At 44.2% G+C, this 27,235-nt stretch overlaps 2 protein-coding genes across 9 annotated transcripts in view; one reads left to right on the top strand and one right to left on the bottom strand.

Annotated features, from left to right (window-relative positions):
- The window catches only part of thrb (thyroid hormone receptor beta), a 284,472-nt gene that overhangs the window by 156,162 nt on the left and 101,075 nt on the right, over positions 1 to 27,235 (top strand). The gene's annotated exons all lie outside the window — the stretch shown is intronic.
- On the bottom strand, positions 17,551 to 20,980 carry LOC309510786 (uncharacterized protein). The gene is made up of 2 exons (XM_082185673.1): positions 17,951 to 20,980; positions 17,551 to 17,821 (listed from the first exon to the last, which is right to left on the bottom strand). The coding sequence occupies exon 1, from the start codon at positions 20,949 to 20,951 to the stop codon at positions 18,102 to 18,104; it is 2,850 nt and encodes a 949-aa protein (XP_082041799.1). The 5' UTR covers positions 20,952 to 20,980; the 3' UTR covers positions 17,551 to 17,821; positions 17,951 to 18,101.

Genomic DNA, 27,235 nt, shown 5'->3' with positions numbered 1-27,235 from the left:
CCATTCTATTATTTTCTGTACTAGAAAGATCAAGCAAGCAGTGCTCAACTATCATACTTCTATAAAAACCCGGTCACTGAAAAAGTATAGCAAAGAAGTGCTGAATGGCTGTTTAAATAAAATGTATTGGTCTACGGTTTTGCAATGTAGTGATGTGGAAAGAGCATGGTGCTTATTTAAAAGTATTTTTTTAGATAAAATAGCCCCATATAAAGAAATTTGAATAAAGCAGAGAACAGAACCCTGGGTAAATGACGACGTACTTGAGGCAATTAGGATAAGAAATAGGAAGTATGGGAAATTCAGAGAAAACAAGGATGAGCAAAGTGGACATTGGAGGGAAAATGTCTCAACCAAAAGGCATGGACTGATACTTGGGATACATGGGATTCCTCAAGGGAGCGTTTTGGGTCCACTTTTCTTTCTGCTATATATAAATGACCTAAAGTCTACTTGTTCATGCAGTCTTTTTTTTTTTTTTTTAATATGCAGATGATTCTGCGCTGGTTGTTTCTCACAAGGATAAATATATGATTGAAAGCATACTTAGCACAGAACTTCTAAATGTTAGCATGTGGATAGCTGATAACAGATTATCACTTCATTTAGGGAAAATTGAATCTATATTGTTTGGAACAAAGATAAAGTTAAAGAAAGCCTCTGGTTTTAAGGTCCTAGCTGGAGATATTGTAATTACTGCCAAGGAATCAATAAGTTATCTTGGATGTATGTTAGATTGCAACTTATCTGGAGTAGGTCAGGCCCAAAAGGTAATCACCAAAGTAAATCAGAGAGTCCGTTTTTTGTCCAGAATATCAAAGTTTTTGGATGAAAAAACAAAGCTAATTCTGTCAGGAGCTTTAATTCAGCCTTATTTTGATTATGCGTGTGGCTCATGGTACAATGGTGTCACAGGGAACCTGAAACATAGGCTTTAGACGTCTCAAAATAAATTAATAAGGCTTATTTTAGACCTTCCCATAAGAACTCATCTGGAATCTTCCCACTTTGAAAGGGTGGGATGGTTGAAAGTTGAGGATCGAGTGTCTCAGATGCAGCTGGGTATGGTACATACAATTGTTTATGGAGATGTTCCCAAATATTTTTGAAATAATTTTAATAGAGTAAACAAAGTTCACAGGTACTCCACTAGGGGTAGCTCAACAGATTTTGTACCCCCCAGATTTAACACTACTCTGGGCAAACAGTCTTTTCTTTATGCTGGAACTACCCTTTGGAATTGGTTACCTGGTACACTCAAGACAGTAAGAAGCATAGGCAGTTTTAAACAGGGTTTGAACGTATGGCTTAGGTGTCAATCGTAATCATTATTATATTATAGTCTATTTTTATTGATAATTTTTCTGTACAATATGGATGAATTTGTTTAATGTATGATGAATGATTGATGTGTGATTTTCTGCCACTTGTCCAATAAAAAATCTATTACATTATCAACTGGCTCCGATCAGTGGCCGATCATTTGGAGCATTTCTAGAAACTACCTATATGAAAAAGTTTTTCATATCCATATTTGACCTCAAAGCATGTAAGCTCCCAAGGGTTGGGAACAACTGCCTTACATCCTCAGAGCAGCTCATTCACAGTGAGAGATAGGCGGCTCTGATGTGGGTCACACAGTGCTTACTTGCTCATTACTCAATACTTAATTATACTTAAAGTATAATTAAATTATACTTAATTATATTAATTATAAGTAAAGTTATTTGTGTCTGGAAAAGAGAAACACATCAACTGCAAAATAACACATCTTCATTCAAATATTCTTTCCATAAGTGTTGTCACGAGTCACTTTCTCCCTCATATACCTGATGATTGAGTTAATTACTTAAAATGCAATTTATCATCACCAAAAAAAAAAAATAAAAAAAAAATAAAGCACAAGTTTTGTGTCAGATTGTTATGTTGTAACGCTAAATAGAATGGTAGAATTGTATACGACCCTTTGGTGCCATGAGATCCACCAATTAGAGAGGTCCCCAAATCTCAATCGATTTTATTTTTATTTTTAGGAGAGATGTGATATTTCTTCTTCTTCTTTTTTTTTTTTTTTTTTTTAAGTAATCATACTTATGTTTGACAGGTGAAAGAAAATCGACTGAAGCAGACCAGAATGTCATAATGACTGAAGTGGTACTGAGTCTGTAAGCAATGGTCAGGAAGAACAGTATAACAACTGCATTGTGCGAAAACGCCCTGAACACCTTATCAAATGCATACTGCAGCAACATCCACCCATTCAGAAAATATCAAAATGAGACATGAGATATATTCTGCTCTTTTAAAACAATCCTGTAGAAAGACACTTTTCATTGGATATGCAGATTTGTGATTGCATTGTTTATATTTAATATATTAATATAGTTTTTTTACTCTTTTCTCACATAGTTTGTCCACGGTGACATTAGAAAACGTGTAATATGATCAGCATAGAGAGGACATGCTAACAAAGTCAGTTCCTTTATTCTTTAATCAGACACTGCCTTCTAATGAAAACACCATCTGCTGTCCTTGTTCATTCCGCTGTTTCCATGTCAATGGGTCTATATTTAAGCAAATTAGTTTATCCTCACTACCAAATTAACTAAAAGCTCAGCACATCACATGGTCCTTACAAACTGTTCCAAACTGTTATACTTAATGTGAGAGTCAGGTGCTCTGCAAGAAGTCCTTTTGGTTTTGTAGCAGATACCACAGTACTAACAAGAAAGCATAATTAATGTTGGAGCCGAAAGCCTCGGCTCATACCCTGTGCTTTCCTGTCTGATCTGTAACTGTCCTATTTAATTAAATAATTTTAAAAAAAAGGCCAAAGAAAGTATCAATATTTAATTTGGACACATATACACTATCAAGGTCTTATTAAGGCAGTGCCTCCTCAGTGCCTCAATCTGAGCCCATTGCATTTTAATAGACCCCCTAAAATGTGCCATGGGTTTGGTGGGGGGTAATTGAGAATGAATGGGGAAAAGTCACATGAGAGGAGGCAATCCCTGTATTGCACTATGATTGGCTACTATTGCACTGTTCTCACGATAAATCCCACCTCTCACATCCACATCCGCACACTTGTCTGAAATTTAAGAATGGTACTGTTTTTTTTTTTCATATATATATATTTTTTTTTTTTTTTTTTTTAAGTATATGTAATGTTTATTTACTCAACCATGGAAAATTATTAGGTTACTTGAAATTACTTAATTTCAGAACACCACTGCATGCCACTGCTTTGAAGTAATTTAGAGTACAATGTAAATATGGTCATGGTGACAAATTTATACCGCCATCAGTCCAATGCAGGTATTTATTTGCAGTGGTGAGTACACAAAAAAAAATGGTGTTGGATTTACTTTGAAACCATTTTCACTTAGAATTGCTGCATTTCACAAATGATTACAAAGAAGTGGAACGTAACATTGAATTAAAAGTGAAATTTTATAAAACTGAAATAGTATTTTCTTATAAAACATACTTCAATAATATGCTTTATTTACTTTTTATTTTTATTAAATGTATTACTGATTTACCTTACGTTTGTCTCAGGTTGACAATAAGGTTTGTTCAGTAACAACATATCACTGTTGAAGTTGCACAGGAAAGAAAAGCTTGTTACATTGCTATCTGTTGCTTAAAACTTATAAAATGTCTTGGTTCTTTGGTAGGTAATTTTTTATGTGGATGGTGCAAGCATTGTGGTAAAATGGTAAAAACAAAAACTTTCACAGATGTGTTTTCTGGACAAGTGTATCCAATTGAATCATTCATTAATTGTAATTCTTACTATGTAATTTTCAGGTAATTTACTGGTCTTTTTTATTGTTGAATGTAGACATCTTCATATTAGGTATGATTCAACAGAGGTGAGAGCATTACAATCATTTAACCAAGGAGAGATAATCTGGGTAGAAATAACGGCCACCCTCTCTTTTAGGAACGGCTCCTGTCGTTCCCAACAGCTCGGTTGAGTGGAGACGATGAAAGTCCCTAATCAAACTTTTGTCCAGGATATGGCGAGTGGGGACCCAAGACCGTTCCTCTGGCCCATATCCTTCCCAGTCCACTAAAAACTGCCGTTTACCACAAACCAGTCGAGTGTCCAATATCCGCTTGACCATGTCTGCTGGCTGGCCATCAATGATCTGTGGAGCTGGGGATGGCTGTATTTGACAGAGGACTGTATTTGACAGGTTTTAAGGTGGGATGTATGCGCAAAGACTTGGGAAGAAGGAGACGGTAGGAAACATGGTTTACTTTCCTTAACCCTCTGAGGTCTGAGCTGTTTTCTGGCCCTGGAGGTGTTCTGACATGCTCTGACATTTGTGCTTATTTCTGTTACTTGTGACATTGTCATGGCTAAAGTCTGATTACACTGTATTTAGCACAAACTCTGCTACAATAATATATCAGCAGCATGTATGTAAAAGTTTGTAGTTTTGAGATAATGACATTTATGCGTGGTTTGTGAAAATACCAAAAAAAATTGTCACTGAAATAAGGCCATGAAACCCATACTGATTATTTCTTCACAAGACTTTTGAAAATTGTATCACGTAGCCTAGAATATTTGCTCCAAAACTATGTGAAAATCACCCTGACTGCTCATTCAGATAAGACAATATATTGATTTAAAATTTCTAAGACGTGTTTTGTGTGAAAAAGCCTTATGCGAAGAGGCGTGATCATCTCATGAATATGTAAGCCTTCAACACCTGAGAAAGACAAAGACACTCCCCTAACTGCCCTATTAGGAGCTATCAGGCCCTGTCATTCAGAGCAACCTTGCACAAAGAATGAGGAGATTTAAAAAATAATGGCTTTTAGATTGTTTGGATTTATTTACAACACAACATAATCCAAAAATACACAACAAATGACAAAAGAGCACATTGAAAACAATGATCCAAAGACAGAGACCTTTGTGCCATTCCTAAAAACATTGTACATACCTTTCATTTCCAAGGTGTTTGATTTTCACTTTACCATGTTCATGTACAGAGACTCATGTGAATGTTGAAGTCAGCAGGACTCAGTTGCATCTGGTCCCTGAAAAAAGAAAAAAGTGAACATACTGGTATCAAGAGAAACTAGGCCTGCACGATTTTGGGAATACATTTTAGATTTTTCTGGTTAAAATTGCTTTTTAAAATTCACAGAATACACACACACACACACACACACACACACACACACACACACACACACACACACACACACACACACACACACACAAATGTTTCCAACAATGAACACCATGTTTGTTGTGCCTTGTAGGCATAAGCTATGTGCAGTACTGCATAAAATAATTATAACAATAACCTATATAATAGCAGCCTATAAATCTTCCAAAAGATTTCAGTAACAATGCTAGAGAAAAATATATTGATTATCTTATGTTACTTCAAATGTTTCCATTCGTTATGATGATATGAAATGAGATAATAGTAAAAACATAAAGCCTAATGTTTGGTGCATTTTTCCTTTCAAACGTGATCGCGCTCCAAAATATGATACATTCAAACCCACAGCGCGCTCCAAAATATGATACATTCAAACGCGATCCCGCTCCAAAATATGATACATTCAAACCCACAGCGCGCTCCAAAATATGATACATTCAAACGCGATCGCGCGCGCTCCAAAATATGATACATTCAAACGCGATTGCGCGCGCTCCAAAATATTAAACATTATGGTTATACATATCTATGTTTGAGCAGATATCCACAAACAGTATTTAACAGTAAACACGGGTCTAAATAGTATAATATTCACCATATATCTAGCAACAGTTCAACTGCAATGTGAAGTTTATGCAACAATACCATAAACTAATAAGTAAGAATTTCTTACCTTACATCTTTCTTGTCTTCAAATCGCGTTCTTCTTCTTCTGAGGTAAATTCAATGTAAGCTCAGACGTGTCTTCCAAACTCGACGAAAAGCAGAGACTTGTGAAGTTTGTTGGTGTTTTGTGTTTGAGGTAACGAGGGCGTTCGCGTTCCATGTGGAGATTTGCATGTGAATCACTTTTGCGCGAGTGGGCGTGGTCGAATTAAAAGTAATTAGCAAGCGTTTGAGATACTGGACATCCTGTTGGTTTTATACAAATTACTTAAACAGAGAATATTTGTTTTCAGTTTGAATCCGATCATTTAAAAGTACACACTTAAATGTGTATAAAGGTGTATGGCTCATAAATGTGTGACAAGTATTCGCTGAGTTTTGTTTCAGTTTATAGACGTGCTCAAGAAAAAAAAGTTCACCGCGACGGAGAGGCAGAACGCACACCCTGTTTATTTTCTTTATTTTACAAAAGCACAATGTTTTGATTTGATTGTAAGTGGGCACATACAAAAGTAGAAATATCACAGATTCTTTTTTTATATTTCTTTTTTCTGTATAACCATAAATGACAGAGTAATTTAAGTTTATTGTACTACAATGTGAAGAAAATCCAGCAAAACGCGGGGGCGCGTTTGCCGACCTCAGAGGGTTAAAACCTTGAAGGGGCCCTATGAATCTGGGAGCCAATTTGGATTCTTCAACTTTAAGGGGAAGGTCCTTGCTGGACAGCCAGACATTCTGCCCTGGACGTAGAGATGGTGCTGGTCTGCGGCGACGGGATATTGGGTTGGATGAAGCTAGCTATCTCAAGGTTGTCTCAATCTCTTGGTTAGTTATTTCAGTCTGTCCATTAGACTGGGGATGAAACCCAGATGATAGACTGGCTGAAGCCCCAATAAGCTGGCAGAAGGCCTTCCAGAACCTGAATGCAAACTGAGGACCACGGTCTGAAACCACATCTTGGGGATAGCCCAGGATTGCAATACAATCTCAGCAGGCTGTGGAGCCGAAGGAAGTTTTGGCAATGGTATAAGGTGGCCAGCTTTTGAAAATCTATACACAACTACCAAAATCACTTTGTTACCTTGGGAGAGTGGTAGACCCATTACAACGTCCATAGAAATATGTGACCAAGGACGAGCAGGGACAGGGAGGGGTAGCAGATGACCTTGTGGACGAGACCTGGAATCCTTATGCTGGGCACAAATGGGGCAGGCAGCAACAAAGGATTTAACGTCATCAGCGATCCTTGGCCACCAGAAGCGTCTGCAAATGAATTCTAGATTCCTACTGACTCCTGGGTGGCATGTGATTGATGAGGTATGTCCCCACTGCAAAACATCAGTGTGCACACTTTTGGGTACAAAAAGAAGACCAGGTGTCCATTACCATAAAGATCCTCTTCCATTAATGTCTACTGCCTTCGAGTTGCTTCAGGGGGCTACTGTATTCACTAAACTGGACCTTCGCAATGCTTATCATCTGGTCCGCATCCGTGCTGGTGATGAATGGAAGACTGCTTTTAATACACCCACGGGCCACTATGATTATAAGGTCATGCCTTTCAGTTTGGTAAATGCTCCTGCAGTATTTCAATATTTGATTAATGATGTGTTAAGAGACTTGCTGAATAGATTTGTATTTGTTTATTTGGATGATATTCTTATCTTTTCCAAGAACCTCCAGGAGCATGGTCTGCATGTTCGCCTAGTCCTCCAGCAACTCCTGAGAAACCACCTGTTCATCAAACTTGAGAAGAGTGAGTTCCATGTTCAAGAGGTATCCTTTTTGGGCTTCATTGTATCTAATGGTCATATCCAGATGGACCCTGCCAAAACCAAAGTGGTTAAAGATTGGCCTCAACCCTCCTCCATCAAGAAGGTACAATGTTTTCTCGTCTTTTCCAATTTCTAATTTCGGTCATTGCTGCTCCACTTACGACTCTCACTAGGAAGAATATTAATGGCTTCCAGTGGACAGAGGAGGCTGAAAAGGCATTCTGCAAACTAAAAGACAGATTTACTTCAGCGCCTATCCTTACTATCCCAGATCCTGAGCTGCCCTTCATAGTCAAGGTGGATGCCTCTGAGGTAGGGGTCGGAGCTGCACTCTCCCAGCGGTCCAGAAAAGACAACAGATTGCATCCTTGTGCTTTCTTTTCACACAAGCTCTCTTCTACTGAAAGAAATTATGATATTGGTAACAGGGAGTTATTAGCCGTCAAGCTAGCAATGGAAGAATGGAGGCACTGGTTGGAGGGGGCCAAACATCCCTTTGTTGTATGGACTGACCACAAGATCTAGCTTATATCCAAGAAGCCAAGAGACTGAACTCTCGCCAGGCCCGATAGGCTCTATTCTTTAATCGCTTTGACCAGGATCTAAGAATGAAAAGCCTGATGTTTTTTCCAGGCAGTTTGATCCACCCAACATGGTGTCAACCCCAGTGATGATCATCTCCTCGTCCAAGATTCTGGGGGTGCGGCAAGGATAAGGCCGCCTTCTTGCTGGACATGTCTAAAAGGTCTGCATAATCAGGGGGAACACAGGATAATTCTGGAGGTGTCCCGGATAACTGCAAAGTAGTCTTTAACAGCCCAAGGGTAGCCTGACTTTAGTGGGGAGAGACAGGAAGATCCAGAGATGAAGTAGAGAGACACAAGTTATCACAATTAGGCCCCCATTTGACAATGTTACTGGAGGACCAGTCAATATGGGGGTTATGAAGGGCTAGCCAAGGAAAACCAAGGATTAAAGGAAATTCTGGTGACTTGATTACATAAAACTGTATAGTTTCTTGGTGACCCCCAACCCGGAGAGTACAGGAAAAGTGCTCAGACTCACCCGGCCAGAACCAAGGGGCCTTCCAACCAATGCCGTGATGGTCAGGGGGTCATCAAGGTTGGTAAGTGGCACCTGAAGATCCAAATCCAAATCCATAAAGTTTCCAGCAGCCTCGGAATCCACGAAGGCCTTTAGGGGATGTGACTGATCATTCCATAAAAGGTGAGTAGACAAGAGAACCCCAGAAGATGCTGAGTTGGGAGTAGTCTCTCTCATCACAGTCCTCCCTTTACTGGATGAGAGTTGGCTTTTCCCAAAAGGATCGGGCAGAAAGCTTGAAAGTGGCCAGGTTCGTCACAGTACAGGCAGCATTTATCCTTGATTCTGCGGTTTCGCTCCGATATGGAGAGCCGTGATCGGCCCAGCTGCATGGGCTCCTCAGTGCAGGTTACAGATGAGACAGGGTGATCATGAGGCAAGGGCAGTACCAAAGGATGTTGACTGGGAACATATCTAGAAGACTCTGTGCCTCTCTCGAAGAGCCGTGATCCAAGACGATTATCTAATCAGATGGCTATATCAATCAGGGATTCTAGGTCTGTTGCAGGGTCTCGGGCTGCCAATTCATCCTTGAGTTCCTCAGAAAGTGCTCTATTGAAAGCAACAGTCAATGCCTCCTGATTCCAGCCACTCTCCATAGATAGGGTTCCAAATTCCACAGCTAATTCTGCAACACTTTGAGTATCCTGGGTTAGCTGAAGGAGGCGGCTAGCTGCCTCACGTCCCCTTACTGGATGTTCAAACACCCGCCTCATCTCGTCAATAAAACGACTGTAATCGGAGCAGACTGTGGAGACTGCTTCCACAGTGCAGTGGCCCAGGCTAGGGCTTTCCCAGATAAAAGAGTTATGACATAGGCCAACTTGCTACGTGAGGTTGGAAACTTATTAGTTTGCCTTTGCATCCACCAGGACTTCCATCATACCGTTCAGGGTGAGGCAGATGAATCTCAGAGTTGCTAGTAGAGGTGCTGATGGTGCAGCCTGGGGTTGAGAATCAGCATCCCGCTGTGGGTTTGAAAGGGCTTGAAGGTGCTGTAGGATCTCTGTAATAGCTTGACCCAGTTTTGATACAGCAACTTCCTTTTGTGCAAGGACTCGTTCATGTCGTTTCATGGTGGCTGTCTGGCTTGAAACAGCAGCTAAAATGCGTTCTGCATTGGGCAACAGTTGGACTTCCTCTGCTGGGCTTGTATCCAACAGTCCGACTGTTATGATCTAGCTGGGGATCGAACTCGGGTCTCCGGTGTGTGTGCCCTTGATGCTAACCACTCCACCACTGGAGGAGGTTGAATCCAAATGCAGAGGAATAAAGAACAGTAAAACCCCAGTCTGAGTTTAATCTTTGGTTCTTTACTTTAGATGGGAAAAAAAACAAAATAATAGCAACAGTCTTAGTTGGCACTTTAGGTGAATGTGCTACAGGAAAACTCAAACAACTCTCCTTGAGAAGCAATACAAAAAAAGGTAATCCAGACAGAAGAGATCTTCTTAAACATCAGTCCAGAGAGATAAAACCAGAAATCCACAAAAGGGTAACAAAAACATACAATCCAAGAACAAAACAGAAGGAAGGGAAAAAATCTCGAACCCAAAAATTCGTAGGAATTTGAGGAATAACAACGCTTAGGAATAACAACGCTTTGGCTAACATCAGGACTGAACAAGAACAAAAGGCAGTGAGGCCTTAAATAGGTTTATCATTAGGTATGATTCAACACAGGTGAGAGCATTACTACCATTTAAGGAGAAATAATCTGGGTAGAAATAATGCCATCTAGTGGTGAAATCAAGGAACTTCAGACAAAACATTACATGAGATGGCTGGTTATAACCACTCCTAGTGATTAACCAACTGTTTTGATGATCGACTGATTTAAAGAATGCTTGTGTGAACAATGGCTGTGCATCCTGAAGAAGCATGAGTTAAGACAAAACGCATTGATCATCAATTTTTGGCCCGGTTTCACAGACAGTGCTTAGATTAAGGATTAGGACTTAATTCAAGGGCATATAGGTAGCTTTTATAAATTTGCCTTAAAAAAACACACAAAAAAAAACACTGATGTGCATCTTGAGACAAAACAATGTCACTGACATATTTGAACATATGTCAACTTGCTTTCACTTAAAACAGCTCAAACATGCATTTTAGTCTGGAACTAAGCTTAAGTCTTGTCTGTGAAACCAGGGGTTAATGTTTAAATGACTTGGCCCACTTCATCAATGGCTTTTTATGCTTAACCACATGAGTGCCTTGAAATAATTGGTAACACTTTATTTCGATAGTCCACTTTAGACATTCTACTAACTATAAGTCACTTTGCAGCTTACCGTCATTAGAGGATTAGTAGACTGTCTACTTAATATTTGCTAACACTTTATTTTGTTGGTCCCCTAACAGACATTCTACTGACTATAAGTAACGTGGGCTGGAACAGCGAGTTAAGGTGAATGGTTGTCTCTCTGAAAGGCGTGTCTCTTCCACTGGCTCCCCGCAGGGTTGTGTACTTTCACCTCTACTATACATCCTCTACACTAACGATTGTAGGAGCCAGTATAGTAATAGACACATCCTGAAATATGCTGATGATACAGTTATTGTCAGTTTATTGCAGAAACATGAATCTCAGCATAGGCCAGTGGTCGACGAGTTTGTCAGTTGGTGCGACAGGTCTTTTCTTCAGCTTAACACCTCTAAAACCAAGGATATGCTCATAGATTTTAGGAGAAAACAACCTGGTTCTCCTCCACCCACCTATATAAAAGGAATCAGCATAGAGGTGGTAGAGCAGTATAAATATCTGGGTACTGTGATAGACAGTAAACTCAAATTTGACATAAACACAGAGATGATCTGCAAAAAGGGACAACAACGATTGTACTTTGTAGCGATAATGAGTATGAACCAAACACAGACTAATCTTCTTCCAGAATATTAATTCAAACTCTCTGCTTCTCGATGAATGAGGAGAGAAGATTTGTTCAGAACGTCTCATGATCATCATCAATCTTGTCATCACGGGGCCGGCGCCACCGGTCTGGCTATTTACAATTGACCCCCAGCACTAACGAAATAACTGGTCAATACTAGCTTTGTTGCCGAAATGCTGACTGGTTAAGAGATGACCGAGACCCAAGGTCCCATGAGAGAGACAAACAGATTTCAGCAGGAAATACCCGTAACTTCAGGGCTGTCTTAAGCCCCTAAACGTTGCACACAAAGAGACTTACCTATCAAAATCCATAAAACTCATCCCAGAACAATTCTTGACTGACCTAAATCACCAACAGGCGTCGGAAAGGCTGCGGACCAACGACTTTTATTGGTCAACTTTGATAGTTTGCAAGACGGATCGATACCAGCAGATGTTGCTGAACCCCCACAACATTCCTGACCCCTCCCCCGTTGGGACCTCTGAATGAACAAACCAGAATTATTTTCTCTCTAAACCAGAAAACTGAGATTCTTCCTACAGTATACACAAAACGTCTCAGGTTACGTATGTAACCCTGGTTCCCTGAGAGGGAACGAGACGCTGCGTCGAGACGCGGTGGGAACGCCCTGCGTGATTGCGTCGTGAAGCACGTGTATAATCAGTCCAATGGAAAGACGAGACGTCATAGGCGGGTGTCGTCATCGACCAGGAAGCTATAAAGCACCCCTGCGACAGACCACGGCAGCTTCTGAAAGCCGAAGCAAGTCGATCACAGGCATGCAGGGAGTATGGCAAGGCGACGCAGCGTCTCGTTCCCTCTCAGGGAACCAGGGTTACATACGTAACCTGAGACGTTCCCTTTCAAGGGAACTTCGAGCTGCGTCGAGACGCGGTGGGAACCCTATACCCACGACGCCATATGACAAATGCCTGTTCTGTATGAAGACCATGCGCATACTAGGAAACAAGCACCCTAGACCCTGGAGTGGAGCCTAGGTCCAAGTCATAAAATCTAACAAATGTATGCGGTGAGGACCTGCCTGCCGCATTACAGATGTCAGAGTGAAACTCCTGATAATAAAGCCTTAGAGGCAGCCATACTCCTGGTAGAATGGGCCGGGACAGCCAAAGGTGAAGGCTGTCCGGCCGCTTCATAAGCAAGTGAGATAGCCTCAACTACTCACTTGCTCAATATCTGTTTAGATGCAGGGCAACCTATCTTAGGTAACCTGAAGCAGACAAATAACTGCTCTTATATATATGCCACAGGTTGCAGCTCTGTGGACATAAGCATCCAAGAGCCCGGACAGGGCAAAACAGATTAAGTTCTTCCTGATCTGGCTTGTATTAAGCCTCAAGTACCACGGAGAAGATGAAATAAGGATCTCTCCTCAGAGATAACCCAGCAAAGAAACATTCATTGCAGAAATCAAGTACTGTACCATAGGGCAGATAGCAAGATTCAGAAGGCATTCTCCGCACCAGGCAGAGAACAGTTTCCATTTCAATGCATATTCAGTCTTCTCGTGGAGGGAGCTCTAGACTGGAGTATGGTCTCCACGACCTCAGTCGAGAGACCTGAATCTATGAGCTGGGCCCCCTCAGAGGCCGAGCCCATAGTATCCATAACTCCGGAAGAGAGTAACTCCCGGGAGCAAAGATATCGGGAAATGCGTACAGGTGTAGCCTCAACCACACCTAATACGTTGCATCCAGTTCAAGCAGAGCTGGATGCATCAGGGAGAACCAAATGGGCAATGCGTTGTATAAACGATGCGAAAGGTAGACTTGAGTTTTGACCGAAGTTCTCCTAAAGGAGCTCCACCACCTTGGGGTGAAGTCCCCATTCCCCGGGCCTCAGCCCCTGCCTCAACAGGATATCTGCTCTGATATACGAGACCATCAGTGTGTTGTCTGGAAGGACAAGCACATGGTGACCTCTCAGGTCTGGCAGGAAGTATTTGAGAGCTCGAAATACCGCCATCATTTCTAGCCGATTTATGTGGCAAGAACGTTGATGGTCCTGCAAAAGACCTTTCGCCGAGCGGCCACTCATGACCGCCCCCCATCCCGTGAGGGAAGCATCCGTCGAAAGCGTTACGCGTCGACAAGAAGCCCCCAGCACTGGGCCCTGGGCGAGGAACCAAGGTTTCTTCCACATGACCAAGGCACGAAGGCATCGCCGCGTGACCTTGATCGTGCGAAATGGATTTCCCCTCGGAGAAAACCCCTTGATCCTGAGCCACTGCAAAGGTCTCATGTACAAAAGGCCAAAAGTGATTACGTTGGACGCAGCTGCCATGAGCCCCAACAGTCTCTGAAACTGTTTCACAGTGAGTGACTGGCCTAGTTTGATCCCCTTTACGGCTGTGAGAATCGCAGAAATACGTGCAGGAGACAGACGTGCTTGCATTATAGTCGAATCCCATAAAACACCCAGAAAAGTGGTCCTCTGAGCTGGGAGGAGCACACTCTTCTTTGCGTTGAGCCACAACCCCAACCTCTATTATGTGAGACAAAACGACATCTCGATGCCGAACCGCCAACTGCTCGGACTGAGCTAAAATCAACCAATCGTCGATAAAGTATAATACGCCAATGCCCTGGAGTCTCAGAGGAGCCAGAGCTGCATCCACGCATTTTGTAAAGATGCGGGGTGATAAACCTAGGCCGAAGGGAAGAACCCAATACTGGTATGCTTCGCCCCCGAAAGCAAACCTCAGGAACCTCCTGTGACGAGGATGGATAGATAAGTAAGCGTCCTTCAAGTCTATTGTGACAAACCAGTCCTCGGACTGAATCTGTGACAATCATGTTAGCGTATAGCATACTTTGAACTTGAGATTCTGAAACCTGCTGTTTAATTGACGCAGGTCTAGAATAGGACGCAACCCCTCATCCTCTTTCGGAACAATGAAGTAACGGCTGTAAAACCCTGACTGTCTGCTGGGAGGAGAAACCCCTTCTATAGCTCCTTTTGCAGAAGTGTCAGTACTTCCTGCTCCATAACCAGAGCCTGCTCGGGGTCCACCACTGTGGGGAGGACCTCTAGAAATCTGTGCGGACGAGAACCGAACTGAATTCTGAAACCCTTTTCTAAAGTGTGCAGGACCCACTGAGAAATATATGGCAGTAGTTTCCACGCTGCCAGAAATTCTACTAGGAGAACCAGTCTCTCGAGACTGGCCTCTGGATTTGGTTGAACAGTCACTTGAAGCGGCGAACCGGCAGGGAACAACCGAACTGGCAGCGCTGCGACCCTCCTCAGAGAGTCGCACCCCAGAGGGTGCCGAGGAGAAACGATTTCTCAAAACCGTCCCTGCCCCGGGGGAACCTTCAGAAGCCTGATAGCCTCAGCGTCAGGACTTCTTGTCTAAGTTTTAATAGAGATAACGACAGTCCTCAGATCTTGCCTACCCCTAACTAGCTTTGTTCCTACGACCCTCCTCGGAGGATCGCTGGAAAATAGCAGGCACCTCGGCGCCCTGAAACGGCGAACCGGCAGGGAAACCGAAATGACTGCTCTACGACCCTCCTTGGAGGATCGTTTGGGGACGCTGACACCTCGGTGTCCTGAAACGGCGAACTGGCAGAAAAACCGAACTGGCAGCGTTGCGACCCTCCTCAGAGAGTCGCACCCCAGAGGGCGCCGAGGAGAAACGATTTCTCAAAACCGTCCCTGCCCCGGAGGAACCTTCAGAAGCCTGATAGCCTCAGCGTCAGGACTTCTTGTCTAAGTTTTATTAGAGATAACGACAGTCCTCAGATCTTGTCTACCTCTAACTAGCTTTGTTCCTACGAACCTCCTCGGAGGATCGTTGGAAAAAGCAGGCACCTCAGCACCCTGAAACGGCGAACCGGCAGGGAAACCGAACTGACTGCTCTACGACCCTCCTCGGAGGATCGTTTGGGGACGCTGACACCTCGGTGTCCTGAAACGGCGAACCGGCAGGAAAACCGAACAGCCAGTGTTGCGACCCTCCTCAGAGAGTCGCACCCCAGAGGGCGCCGAGGAGAAACGATTTCTCAAAACCGTCCCTACCCCGGAGGGGACCACCCTCAGAAGCCTGCAGCCTCGGCGTCAGGGCTTCTTCCATTTTTAGCTATTTTAGAGATAAAACAGTCCTCAGATCTTGCATATCTCTAACTGGCTAGACTGTGACCGCCACCCAGGTCCCCATCGATTGTGGATGAGCCCGAATGGCGAATCTTTGTTTTACCGCACTCTATGCTGCGAGGAGCTTAAGTATGCTGAGACTGCTCCCGCCCAGCAGTCTCAGGAACGTTAGATCGGTGAGGAAGAAACCTTTGGAACGCCGCTGAAGAGTTTTTTCTTCGTTTTTTTGAAAGCGGAGCGTCCAGAAGAAAATACATATTTTATCTTAATTTTTCTTTACATCAGAAAAACTATATATATATATATATATATATATATAAATATAACACTCCGTGGCCACCAGCAGGAAACAACCGAACTGGCAGCGCTGCGACCCTCTCCTCAGAGATTCGCCACCCAGAGGACGCCGAGGAGAAACGATTTCTCGAAACCGTCCCTCCCCAGTATAGTTTATCTGTTGTTACATCCTCACATTCATCCATGCTTATATATTTTACCTACCAGTGCTGCCTAATAATATTTATCTATTATTTATGGTGGCTGGTGGGTAACGTCGGGGTTATGATGACACCAACACGGGAGAGATAGCTCGCAAGCGTCTCTTTAACCCGAGGCACTGTCATACCATGATACTTAATACCCATAACATTACTATAGTAGAAGTTTAGGGATAAAACACATAAACAGAAACCGGTTTATTCCACGGTCTCGACACCTCAGTGTGGAGATAGGGAAAAAACGGCACTCCCCGACGAGGAGGCTGAGATATAGAGTTTTCCTTATACTTTCACTCTCATATATGTTCGGCTGGCCAGTAATATTTAACTTAGCAACAGCATTATATAAAACCTCCTTTTATAAGCTCCTCTTTATTCAACAGAGTTATGAGCTGACTTATTTATTTATTGAAAACTCATAAACATCGGCCTTATTTTCTTTTATTTATTTATTTTTAAAACAAAAACACTAACGATACCAATTCCTCAGAACTGGAAATCGCAGCATTCGTGCCTCATCCCGGGGAGGAGAAACCGCAGAGCGTGCTTCTCCCCGAGATAAGGCACGTGGATCGAACAGGTGTTTGTTAGAACCATTTGCGATCCCCAAGATGCGCGTCGACGCCGTGCCTCGGCAGCAGCGGGACCCGCGCCCCGGGGCGCGCGCACCGAACCGTCCTCCTTGAAGAATGGCCGGCGGGAGCGGAGCGTCCTCACGGACAGCTTCTCGCAATGCTCACAGTCAGCCCCCTCGAGAACTGACTGTTGGCATGCTCCACTCCCAAACAAGCAACACAAAGCTGAAGTGTGTGTCCCCACCCGTGATATAACGTGGGGAGGGAACAACACAACACTTGCTTGCTCTCTTTTGCCATAATAAATATATATATTGCAACTTGACAGACAACAATAAATATGACAAGGACAGAATACACAGATCGCTTGCTGAAGGCACAGAAGCTGCCGTGGTCTGTCGCAGGGGTGCTTTATAGCTTCCTGGTCGATGACGTCGCCCGCCTATGACGTCTCGTCTTTCCATTGGACTGATTATACACGTGCTTCACGACGCAATCACGCAGGGCGTTCCCACCGCGTCTCGACGCAGCTCGAAGTTCCCTTGAAAGGGAACTCATTCAGTAACAATTTTCAATGGACTTATAAACATCATACATCATTATATGTGTTTCTACGATATATGTGTCCATTTAATATGCCTTGATCCCATATAATTCATGTAATTGTTATAATTATTATAGGTGTGTGAATGAAAGTGTGTACTGTTTCATATTGTAATGGAGATCTACTGGTTAAGGAAATTTGTCAACAATATGGGGTGTCTAGCCAGGACACGGAAGGCAGGGATAGTCGTTGAATGGTTTTAATAAATATACTTCTAAAATACAGATGCACAGGCACTATTTCTCATAAACTTTACAGTGAAGGTGTGGTTCTAAATGAAAGGAAATAAACATCAATATTACTTACATAAACACAATTTAGTTAACTGAATAACTATCTCTAGTCACTTAAATAAACAGTGCTAAACATGTCCTGAAACGTAACTACAATGAGAACATATAAGTTACACATACAACAGATATAAAGGTTGTCACTGACTATAAACATTAACATAAATTACTAATATAAACTTATCTATATGATATAGTTTCAACTTACTTGTGGTCACTGACGCACACGAACACAATGTGAAGATTAGCTTAACTGAAACTGAAACTGAACTGACAGCCGTTCTCTACAAGCCAGGGCATGTCAGAAAAGGGGCGTGGTCTGAACGAACACTCGCTGTACATGCTCTGTCCATGTTCACATCACTTGAGCCTTTTACACAGCCGCCCCATAATTCACGGTGTGAATTATCTCCTGGAAAGGCTCAACTATCCACAGAAGCTGCTGTCGAGGCATTATCCGGGATGGCTGCTCAATGAGCTTGGCCACTGGTCTGGTGTAGGTCCTCCCGTCCACCTGCACCTCAGCAGTCCTCACTTTACCATCGACACACCTAATGGTCTTCGTGACTCGTCCCACGGGCCACAATACACGAGTTAACCTTTGGTCAATTACCATCACCACTGTACCAACAGTGAGGTTGTCTGTCTCCTTTACCCATTTCTGCCTTGACTGCAAGAAAGGTAAGTAGCTCCGTATGAAATGGGTCCAAAACTGGTCAGCTAACACCTGACTGTGCCGCCATCTTCTCCGACTGAGAATCTCCGACTCAGGGTACACCACTTGAGGAAGTGACGAGTCGGGCCGCCCCATGAGGAGGTAGTTGGGGGTTACAGGATCCACATCGGCTACATCTGTCGACACATAGCCCAGTGGCTTGGAATTGAGGATTCCCTCTACCTCAATCAGAACTGTCTGCAAGACTTCTTCGGTCACTGTCTGTGCTCCCAAAGTAACGTAGAGTGCAGCCTTAATTGATCTGACTTCCCGCTCCCAGGCTCCACCAAAGTGAGGTGCATTTGGTGGGTTGAACTGGAAACGGATCTGGTGCTTAGCCAACTTGGTCTGCAGCTCTTCACACATGGCCTCAAAACTTGCCTTGAGCTCGTGCTCCCCTCCGTGGAAATTGGTCCCACAGTCAGAGAGAAGCTCGAAGGGAGTTCCCCGTCTAGCCACGAACCTTCTGAGTGACATAAGGAACGAGTCGGTATCCATGTTGGGCAGCACATCTAGGTGAATGCACCTGGTGGTCATACACTTAAAAACAATTCCCCATCTCTTTTCCGTACTCCGACCTCGCTTGACCTGGAACGGGCCAAAGCAATCGACTCCTGTTGAATAAAATGGAGGCTTCAGGAGGCGGAGACGACAAGGGGGCAGATCTGCCATCTTAGGAATAGCAGGCTTTGCTCTCCATTTCTGGCACTCTGGGCAAGATCTCTGATGACGACGCACAGCTTCTCGGCCTTGGAGGATCCAAAACTTGCGTCGGAGCTCTGCAAAGACCCTCTCCGATCCAGAATGGAGTAACTTGTTGTCATACTGTCGTATGATAAGTTTGGTAATATGGTGCTTGGGTTCCAGCACAATTGGGTGTACGATATCTTCTTCCAGACTAGTAGAACGTCGCAATCTACCACCTACTCGGATAAGACCCCTAGAGATGTCGTACTCTGGAGCAAGTGACAAGAGCCGACTGCTGGATGAAAGTGCTTTCCCTGTTTTTAGGCACTTGACTTCCTCTGGAAAGCTATCATATTGCGCTCTCTGAAGGATTCTGAGTTCTGCTTCTGCGTAGTCATCTGCACTGAGGGCGCTTGATTGGGAGGCCGCCCCATGCAGTGACCTACTCGTTGCCTCAAGGAGATCTTCAAAGGTAGAATGGTCTTCAGCGGCTGGGATCTCTGGAGCAGTAATGGCTGACATAATGCCACAGAACGCAGACCTCTTCATCTCTGTCTCATTTGGGACCTCCACGAAAGAAGTTGTGGCTGGCCAACTCTCACGTGGTAGCCGAAGGAAGGCAGGACCTTGGCTGAATTGGTTTGGCTTGGCTAGGTTGGATAGTGTCATCCCTCTGGTGATAGCATCCGCTGGGTTATTCTGTGTGTCCACATACCTCCATGACCGGTGATCCGTCAACTCCTGAATCTCAGATACACAAGTCCCTACAAACATCTTGTATCTGCAGGACTCTGACTGTATCCAGGTAAGTACTGTGGTGGAGTCAGACCACAGCACTGTGTCCATCAACTGAAGGGTGAGCTCTCGCTGGATCATCTGGGCAAGCTGAGCTCCGGTAAGGGCGGCACAGCGCTCAAGGCGTGGCATTGACTGTTGTTTCTTCGGTGCCACTCTTGAGCGTGCCAGCACAAAGGCTACATGGACTTGGCCATGAGGATCCTCACCACGTAGGTAAGCAACTGACCCATAGGCGGACTCTGATGCATCACAGAAGATGTGAAGTTCGAGGGTGATGGCACTTACATCAATGTCCGGTGGGAAGTAGCTCCGGGAGAGACTGACCGTTGGGAGCTCAGGGAGCTCTTTTTCCCATGTAGTCCAGGCTTGCAGGAGGTCGACCGGTAAGTTTGGGTCGTCCCAGTCACGGTCTTTGGCCCACAGTCTCTGGACCAAAACTTTGGCCCTTGTGGTGAAGGGCAGGATATGACCTAGGGGATCATACTGGCTTGCTAGTATCTTATAGATATTTCGCATGGTCGTCTGGCTTGGAGCAACCGAGCGATGCCTGTAATGGAGTGTGTCCTCCATGAAGTGCCAGCTGAGGCCTAGCGTCATTTCTTGAGCTTCACCATGCATCTGAGAAACCCATCTTTCGCTGCTGTCAGACTTGGCTTCCTTAGGCAAGTTGCAAATCACCTCTGGCTGGTTACTGGCCCACTGACGAATATCGAAGCCACCTGCAGCTAGAAGGGTTCTAAGCTTCGTCACAAGGTTACTGGCTTCTTCTACGGTGGGTAGACTCTGCAGACAGTTATCAACGTAGAAACACTGTTCTACACTGTGGCGGACCTTTTCCCCTGGTTTACTTGACTCATTGACGTGTTTCTGAAGAGCAAAGATCGCGCAGCAGGGACTGCACGTCGTCCCGAACGGCAGAACCTCCCACTGGTACACTGATGGTTGTTTGTCCGTTTTTAGATCCCTCCAAAGGAACCTCAGCAAGGGCTTGTCTCTGTCCAGCAGGCGGACCTGGTGAAACATCCCTTTAATGTCTCCACTTACTGCGACTCGATGCTTTCCTGAAGCGCAGGAGGACTCCAAGGAGTGAGGGTCCTAAGGCTGGACCAGGAAGGAGGTAGTTATTCAGACTTTGTCTGCCAAGCTGGAAGCTGCAGTTGAAAACAATCCATTCCTTGCTATTGTGTCTGACCATGTGGTGGGGCAGAAACCACGACTCCTCAGATGAGTCCGCCTCGCAGGAGTCAATCTTGGTGGCGTACCCAGCAATCTCCAGTTTCTTGATCTCCTCCTGGTAGGTAGATGCACGCAGTGGGTCTTGTACTAACCTCTTCTCTGTGTTTCACAGGTTCTTCATCACAACTTCCTTTGAAACTTGCAGCTTGGGCATGTTTGGGACTCGTAGAAGGGGTGTAGCGTACCGATGCACTCCGTTTACTTCTACACGGATGGTCTCGGCCTCTAATAGGTCCACTGAGTACTTGTCCTGTCTGGATCTGGTCACCAATCTATCACTTTTGAAAGGCAGTGTATCTAACTGCCACAACCGCTCAACTTGACTGAACAACTCAACAGAAGGGGAGGAAACTGTGGTGAACAAGCACTGTGTGGTGGGAAGCTGTTGCTGCAGGTATTTTGCTGGACCCTGGAGTGTCCAACCGAGCTTAGTCTTGATTGCTGCAGGACCACCAGGGGGACCCAGATGCACTGGTTCAATCGGAACGATCAGATCAGCATTATCCGATCCAATCAGGAGGGTTGGCTGAGCACCATCGATGGGTGGGATTGCCAGACCTTGTAGATGCCGATATCTTCTCTGAAGCTGGGTAACTGGGTAGCTGTACTGAGAGAGGCCTAGGTGTTCACCTGTGAATGCGCCTTGAATGGAGAACCTCTTTGTTGGTTGGGAAGCTGGAGTGATCGTAAAGGACACACGTGAGCCTGACAGTATCTTGATGTCTTGGCGGATAGTACGGAGAGTGAGGTCTTCTGCTTGACCCTGTACTCCCAGGTGGCGTGCTGCAGACAAAAGCAGGATGGTTTTCTCAGAGCCATCATCCAGCACTGCATACGTGTCGAGCACTTTATCCTGGTATTGCAAATTGACTCTGACAATCTTTAACAGCACCTTACTATATCTATTTGGCTGATCCAGATAGTGAGTATCTGCTGTCGACATAATGTTGGGCTCGTTCTCACTCCTCTGGTTGACTTCGTGAAGGATGGAGAGGTGTTTCGACTTACAAAGGCGACACGGCTTCTTGAGGTCACAAGCAGAGGCTAGGTGAGAACGTCCGCATCTCCAGCACCTTCTCTTGACTTTAATCCAGTCCACCATCTCTGCTTTGGTAAGCTTAGCGAAGCTCTCACATTGGCTGAGGTAGTGTTCTGCCTCACAGTAAGGACAGTATATCTTACCCTTCCCTTGGGTTCGGATAGAATGAGCTGCTTGGGAGGACGTGTCGGACAGATAGTTACTGGAACTGCCTGTCCCATGCATAACAGTAGTGATCTTAACCTTGGACTTCTGCTGCTTGAATTCTCTCTTATCCTTCTCACTGTGAGCTTGAAGTGAGGGCTCAATGTCCAGGCATCTGACTTCTGCCTTCAGCCACTCTGAAAAGTCAGTGAGCGTTAGCTTCAGTTTATCCGGGTCCTTCCTATACTGTTGACGACGAAATCTCTCTTGCTGGTGCTTGGGGAGCCTGCTTAGAAGGCGCTTCACATTGGAGCCGCAGTGGAGTTCCTCATGGCCTTCACCTCGGAGAGCTTTCAGCATCCCGACAAGCGACTGCACTCTGATGGAGAACTCGTCAAGAGCCCTATCATCTCGGATGGGGGGTAGGCGTTCCATGTCCTCTATCTCCTTCAGCACAAACTGATATGGACGTCCATAGCGTTCATCCAGTGCTTTCAGAGCTTCAGAGTAGGGCATATTAGACTCTGCATGAGCTAGCACTAGGCGATGTGCATGTGGCACCTTGACATGCTTTAGCAAGATGGCATACTTGTAATGCTCGGACTGAGAAGGATGAAGGAGTGTGCTAAGGGAAAGGCGTAGCTCCACATAATGAGCTCTATCCTCCTTGGTAAAGTCAGGAAATGTTGGGCCTTCTATATTGGGGGGTGCATGCTGATACCCGGTGGAGGGATAATGGGCCAGCATGGCTGGGTTCCCTTGGTAGAAAGGTTGGGGTACATAAGGAGGCTGATGTATTGACTGGTGCACGGGTAGAGGCATCATCTGATTGAAAGCTGGATTTACATGTAGCGATCTGGGAGGAGCCACATGTGGGAGATGTGATGTATGAGGCTCAGGTGGCACCAGATGTGGATTTCCCAACTGAAGCTCCCTTCCTTTCTCGTGTTGGCTGCTGGGTGCGGCTGCGTTGGGCTTACAATTACTTGATATGGGGTAGCACGAGAGTGAGCTATATGATGAGGCATTTCTTAACAAGCCTACTGATGGCTGTAGACCCTGGGTTGACTCTCTGGGCTGAAGATGAGCTGGTGGATCATGTTCAGAATCCTGCTTGATAGCTTGAACGTCATAGCGTGGAATGAGCGTATGCTGAGGGGGTTGAGTGGCTCTGCTGAGAGGCGGAGGAAGTGTCATTTGTTCTAGCTGGTGGGTTAGTTCTGCAGCTACACTTGGGTCATCCTCAGTTCTGTGTTGGTGAGGAGTAAGGACTGGAGAAGACTGTGGCTCACCTCCTCTGTCTGGGTAGAGTTGGCGTACTGGGGTCTGATGTCGTGATGACCTCCTTGACGACTGAGATGAGGTTCGAGGGGAATGATGCTGCAGGAAAAACTCCAAAAGCTCTGTTTGTTTCTTAGCCGTTTCACTCTGTTGCCGCGCTGTCTCCAAAGCTTGATGAACAATGGCTTCATTTGCATTATGCATTGGTGGCATTGAGGATATGCTTCTAGCAGGACTGCGTAGCTCCCTCTCCTCTTCGTGCCTGTGCATCTGCGCTAAGCTATGCTGATCTGGATATTCGACTAAAAAATCATCCAGATATCTGGGGCGTTGCACTGAGCGTTTCCGGCGCACCGGTGAAACAGGGAGGCTGATTCCTTCTTTACTGGCTGCCATATCGTTGACTCTCTCCGGCTCGAAGGACCATAAATTGTAATGGAGATCTACTGGTTAAGGAAATTTGTCAACAATATGGGGTGTCTAGCCAGGACACGGAAGGCAGGGATAGTCGTTGAATGGTTTTAATAAATATACTTCTAAAATAAAGATGCACAGGCACTATTTCTCATAAACCTAAATGTGGGTTGTTTAATAGTGCCTTTCCTATGCTCAAAATTGCTTTACAATAAGTAATTAAAGGGACACTCCACACAAAATTTAAATTCTCTCATCATTTACTCACCCTCATAAGTTTCTTGTCATGACTTGTTGAGACCATACCTCTGTATTTTTTAATAGTTTCTTAATTTCTCATACAGCATGTTATACTCTAACACTGAGTTCACAGGTCTGTTGTTCACCTGTGTGTGTTTGTCTTTGCTTGCCTCTTTACTGAATAAGTCACAGTTTGGCTCTGTGGCTCTTCCAAGAAAATCTGTCAAAAAACATTTCTGTTTTGGGGTTAAAGTCATGATTACCAGGACTTCTCTGAAGTTCTGAACTGCAAACCAAGAACACACATCCAGTACATCAAGAGAAAGGTGTTTCTTGAATTTGATTCATGTCTCTCGTTATATTAGTGTATGGCAGTGTTTTCTCGTTTTTGTATGACACGTGTCCATTCTCACTGTCCTGTGAGCTTATATCAGTGTTAGCCAGCAGCCATATCACCCTGTACCCCAAGACTGGTTGCCCACTGAAGCTAAGCAGGGTTGAGCCTGGTCAGTACCAGGATGGGAGACCTCCTGGGAAAACTAGGTTGCTGCTGGAAGAGATGTTAGTGAGGCCAGTAGGGGGTGCTCAACTCACCCTGTGGTCTGTGTGGGTCCTAATGCCCAAGTATAGTGATGGGGACACTATGCACTGTACTTCAGGTGAGACGTTAAACTGAGATCCTGACTAAAATATGGCGCCTTTGTTTGGCATGGCCACTGTTGCGTCACATTTGTGTCGTTTTTATTTGTTTGTGTATGTCTCTTTTATGGTCACATTAACCTTGCCTTTAAACTACTGTGTCACCGCTGTTCAGACATACGATCGTGTCACCCTGATGAACATTGGAGTGTATATGGAAGGACTCTGTAACAGCTGGGAGAGTTATAGTCAAACTTGTCCACCCCCGTTGGTGTGTGTACTCAGCCTATTTGATTACCGAATTTTGCTTCGGGCCGTGGAAATCCCAAGAAGAGACGAAGGAGAAGGGGTTGCAGAGCTGGCGTTCGGGTCGGGATGAGGCTGTGTTTGTGGGTGGGGGTGCCCAAGCTTCTCTGCGGGCGGCGGCCGCGGTGGCTGCTGCCGGTTTTTCCCCAGGATATATGTGCTGGGGGCGCTCCGTCGCAGGGTTGCCATCAGCTCGTCCTGCCCATTGGACGAGATCCCCTTTGGTCATCGTGGGGCGGTGGTGGAGACGCAGTTAGGAAACTGCAGTTTGTGGCCGACCTGCCTGTCCAGCGATTGGCCGCACGGCACCGCTGGAAACCACATGACTGTACCAGGTGTTTGCAGCCACTACGACTTGCTATTAAGGAGACCGGTCTGCCATCATCGCTCTGTTTAGCGCTGCTCAATGCTCGTTCCATCACTAATAAGGCACATGCCATCAACGATCTTTTCACTACGGAAAAGATGGATTTTATGTTCCTTACAGAAACGTGGCAAAAGGATAAGGAAGCTGTACATTTAAATGAGCTCTGCTCTGCAGGCTGCTCAGTGATTGGGACACCTCGAACGGCTCGCCGAGGCGGCGGCCTTGCTGTTGTTTATCGTGACAGATTTTTATGCAGAGGAATCCACTCTGAAACCTTCTCCTCTTTTGAGTCACAGATGATTAAGGTCGGTTCTGTTAACATATTTCATTTTGTGTTAATTTACCACCCTCCTGGTCCTGCAGGTATCTTCCTTACTGATTTTACTGATTTTTTAACCTCTATGATCAAGCTGGAGAAAGTTTTAATTATTGGAGATTTTAATCTTCATATTGATGATATGTCATGTATTGCAGCTACACTGCCCTGCAAAGGCAAAAGACCTTAACTCGCTAGAGTGTGAAACTGAAAAAATGACTTTAAAGTTTCTGTTTTGTCCAGACAAAAGTATTATAGGTAGGACTCCCAAAATTTGACAACTAGTTGCTATAATGAAGAAATGTTTGTATGCAAAAAATCTTGAGCTCAAACTTGACCTTTGACCCATGTTTGGCTGTTACTGTACTCTGCCTTTGTATCATATGCCAAAAATAAGGAGTCGTGCAAAGGCAAAAGGCAGTAACTGACATATAATCAATATTTGCTTGCTGTCCCCCATAATTACATCCATTATAAGAACACCTAACCAAGGTCTAGTCATCATGGTATGTGTTTTAAATTATATAGAAGACCTTTGGTTGTTCCTATTTAGTGCTATAATGATCAGGATAGTGCGGCAACACTAACAACGTTAAACAGTATGACAGATACAGATAAGTAAAACGTAAACAGATAGCCTAAGTTACTTTGCAGTACAGTACAGTATGAATAAATGCAAGAAATATTTTCACAATAAAGATAATTTAATTATAATTGAATACAAATGTTTTTTTTTTTTATAAATTACAGAGGAGCAGTAATTTACCAATTTGCAACAAGAATATTTCATATTCATTAGGCGTGTTTAGGCCTTTATTTTGAAATAGCAATAAACATGAAAAATAATGAAAGATTGGTAGAAAGCTCAGTTTATTTTTATACCAAGAGTTAAAAAAAATAACACCAATTAAATTATCTAAAAAAATAAAGAGTCAGATTTTAAAAAATATATATATATAAACAAAAATATTATGGATTCTCGATTCGTGATGCGGCTGCTAGCTATAACGCACATATACGCTCTTTTTATGCGTTTATTAGAGGTTGAATTAAAATGACGGTGACAGTTAAAGGGTTAAGGGCCACCAAACTGCTCAAGATGCATTTAAGCTTTTTAATTCTGAGATAATATAGACAGAGTCAACCGAAAAAAAGTTGGAATTACTTTTACCATTTAGGTTAGCCTACTTTGTACGGACGTAAGTGATAACTAGCTTAGTGCTATATGGATTTGTGTAAGATCTGACATGAACACCTGGAAATATGGCTCAAACACGTATGGATTGTTGTGGATACAGCAGATGACGTGCATTGCCATGGATTAT

Source organism: Leuciscus leuciscus, assembly GCF_965113295.1.
Source record: "Leuciscus leuciscus genome assembly, chromosome: 12".
NCBI classification, from domain to species: Eukaryota; Metazoa; Chordata; class Actinopteri; order Cypriniformes; family Leuciscidae; genus Leuciscus; species Leuciscus leuciscus.
Note: the sequence above shows the minus strand (reverse complement) of the source record. Positions and strands in the feature narration are given on the sequence as shown.